The 3,216-nt window shown below is 24.3% G+C and overlaps 1 protein-coding gene across 1 annotated transcript; it reads left to right on the top strand.

The window, feature by feature from the left end:
- The first annotated feature begins 732 nt into the window (after positions 1-732).
- On the top strand, positions 733-1,904 carry LOC105846780 (zinc finger C4H2 domain-containing protein). The gene is made up of 4 exons (XM_065816334.1): positions 733-871; positions 973-1,076; positions 1,232-1,335; positions 1,439-1,904. Exons 2-4 carry the CDS (start codon positions 987-989, stop codon positions 1,719-1,721), a joined length of 477 nt encoding a protein of 158 aa, XP_065672406.1. The 5' UTR covers positions 733-871; positions 973-986; the 3' UTR covers positions 1,722-1,904.
- The last annotated feature ends 1,312 nt before the right edge of the window (positions 1,905-3,216 follow it).

Raw genomic sequence — 3,216 nt, 5'->3', positions numbered from 1 at the left:
ATTTCTAAAATAATTTTAATACTATTTATATTTTATATTTAAATACAAAATTTCAGTATAAATAGTAAAATAATTTAAATTTCAAATCAACAACTATAATAACTATTTCATATTTTATTCAAAAGAATATTTTATTACATGTTTTTCATTTAAAGCATAAAAACAAAGAGAAATAGTGAGAATCAAAAATGCACTTATTTGTTAGTATCAATAATGATATCCAGTATGATAACTCAATTATATAGAGGTACTTCTATTCAAGTAAAAAAATTTTTTTCATCTTTATGAATAAATAGAATTAAATCCAATATAAAGCACAAAATAAACATCTAAAATAAAAGAAAACAATGCTAAAAAGTTCTAATTAAAAAACCATTCATTTAATTTAAAAAAAAGAATAGCATGTTTCTTATAAGTAACTGATACTATAAAATCAGAAAAGTTGCAAGGGTACTAAAATTTTTTCTCATTGCAACAAAGACTTTAACATAATAAATTGCATGCATAATTTATGCTGACAAAGAATAGAAGCCACAAGAACATCAATTTACAAACACCGATAAAAATTTCGATTTCAAAGAAAAAAAACAAAAGAAAATATAAGAATAATAACATAATAAATGCAAATAAATACATAAAACATAATAAATACATTATATCAATACATTGATATAAAAAAGTATTTAATAAAGAATGCAACAAAACAACAAGAAAATAACAGGTGAAACATATACTCTAAAATTGATATTAAAGCAGTTGAACAAAACCAGCAAGAGTTGATAGAATCCAAAAGAAACTTTTGTGTAAAGCTCTACATAAATAGAACAGTTGTGAAAGAGTCTTAAACATTACAAGAATAAAATAGAGGAAGGTAAAAAATTTTTGGAGCAAAAAAGTTTGTTACAACTTTTTTTTAATATTTCTAAAATCTACTGTGTCTGAACATATTAAAAAATTCAAAATTCTATTTAGCAATATCCAGCATCATGGAACTAAGTCAAGTTGAAGCAATTTTAAAGCAAGAAGAAGCAAATCATTTAAAAGCATTAAACGAAATACAAATGAAATTGCTACAGGTAAAAAAAAAATTTAATGATTAAATGTTAAAATTTAATAAATAAAAATATAATTAAAAAAAAGAAAAAAAGAAAAAAAGATTTTAATAACTGAAAATAGATTTAAAAGTTTTAAATTAAAACTAAAAAAATAATAAACTGTCATTATTTTACAGATAAGATCATATCTTCGTAGTAAAGAATCAGAAGAAAATCACTTTAAGTTGTACAACCCTTCAATAAATAAAGAAGTATACACACCGTGCCACATCTGTGAAAAGTAAAGCTTACACTCTTTTATGAAATTTAACAGCATTTAAAGTTTTATTGGTATAATATTAATGACTTCTATAATTAATAATAAAAATTATTATTTCTGTTAGGGAGAGAGAGTCATGGCAACATGAAACTGTAAGAAAAATGTGTTTATCAAGCTCACATCACAGCATAAAAGAAAGAAAAAATTCTGATGACATATGTTCACCTTTAGCCAATAAACCAAGCGAATGGTCTTCAAGCTTTAGAGCAAAACCTTTAACAGGACCCCCAATGAAGACGTGCTTATCATGTGGAAACAATATTCATAGAAATGCACCTGTTTGTCCAATATGCAAAGCAAAAAGTTACTCAAGAAATATTAAAAGAAAAATTAACTTGAGTGAATAAAAAATTGCTTAAAAATATTTTAAAATTTCATACTAGTTTAAAAGTTTAAAACCTGATATGTAATTATTGTATATAATATTTATTGTAACAATTATTAATTAAAATTGTATATAATGTTTATTGTAACAATTATTTGTAGAAAACTTTAATTGTAAAAATAATTTTTAGATAAAATTTTAAATAAAAAAAAATTACATTAAGTTTTGTTTTGAAATTTGTTGCACACTTTTTATCTGATTGATTATAAAACAATATAAAACAAAAAATAAAATCTAATCAATTTTACTTCGTCAACTTTTTATTTATAGCCACTTTATAAAATTTTCAGACATTGCATAAAATTTGTAGAAACTGCATGAAATTTTGTAGACATTGCATGAAATTTGTTTGAATCTTGTTTTTATTCTAATAAATAAAAACTTTCTAAAAACTGTCTAAAACAATAAATTGCTAACTTCTTTTATGCAAAGAACTTGTCTGAATAATTGTGTGTAAATAACAAGCTGATAAAGTAAAATATTAAAGATAATGGTTTACTTTCAACTGAATATAAAGTAAGGCATTCGATATTTATTGAGCTAAAATATCTTATAAGTGTGAGAAGGAAATTGATTATAAATAGTACGAAGTAATCTAAAAGCATAATTTAAAAGATAATTGAGAGAAGTAAAATATGTTTATGTAAGTGGCTAGCTCAAATATTTGAGACATTTGAGACAAGTAGAAAAATGTTCCATTCTTCTAGAAAATAGTTTCAGAAATAGTTTAAAAAAATGCTTTCTTATATTTACACTTGAGTGCTTTTAGTGCACCCAAGTGAACATTTGAACAATAATGCTTAAGTAAGATCAAAATACCTCAATAAAATACGTTGAAAAAAGTTGTTTTTTCTCATCTAGTGTTTTTTGCATAGAATAAATGATTCAAATATTTTTTAGTACATTTTAAAAGATATTATGATGTATGCCTAAGAATGTCACCAACGTAAGAGTGTCACCAGCCTAAGAGTGTCACTAGCCTAAGAGTGTCACCACTTCACTAGTCAATAAAATAATGTCAGTTGACCTTTTGACCTATTGTAATACACCGACCTTTTCTATACTTGTTCCTTACTTTGTAAAGCTATAAAATAAATTTTCTATTAACATGTGATAACTAAAAATCTGGACAAATTAGAAATGGTATAACTTTTTAACGGAGTCATCTTTTTTAACAATTTAAAAAGTATAATAACAAAAAATATCAAAATAATAAAAATAAATAGAAGTTTTTCATGCCATGACGACGAACTACTACTCTTGTAAATGTGGCGGCAGCAAGCCGATGTACACGTTCTATGTCGATTCTTTAATTGAAAACTCTATCCGCTTTTTAAGTTTGCCTAGGTTTTCAGCTTGCCAGTTTTTGTTGTACACTAATCTCTTAAGTTCAGACCAAAAATCTTCAATTGGACATAATTCTGGCACATTAGCAGGATTATGCTCTTTTGGCACCA

Source organism: Hydra vulgaris, chromosome 13 (assembly GCF_038396675.1).
Source record: "Hydra vulgaris chromosome 13, alternate assembly HydraT2T_AEP".
Lineage (NCBI taxonomy): Eukaryota > Metazoa > Cnidaria > Hydrozoa > Anthoathecata > Hydridae > Hydra > Hydra vulgaris.
Note: the sequence above shows the minus strand (reverse complement) of the source record. Positions and strands in the feature narration are given on the sequence as shown.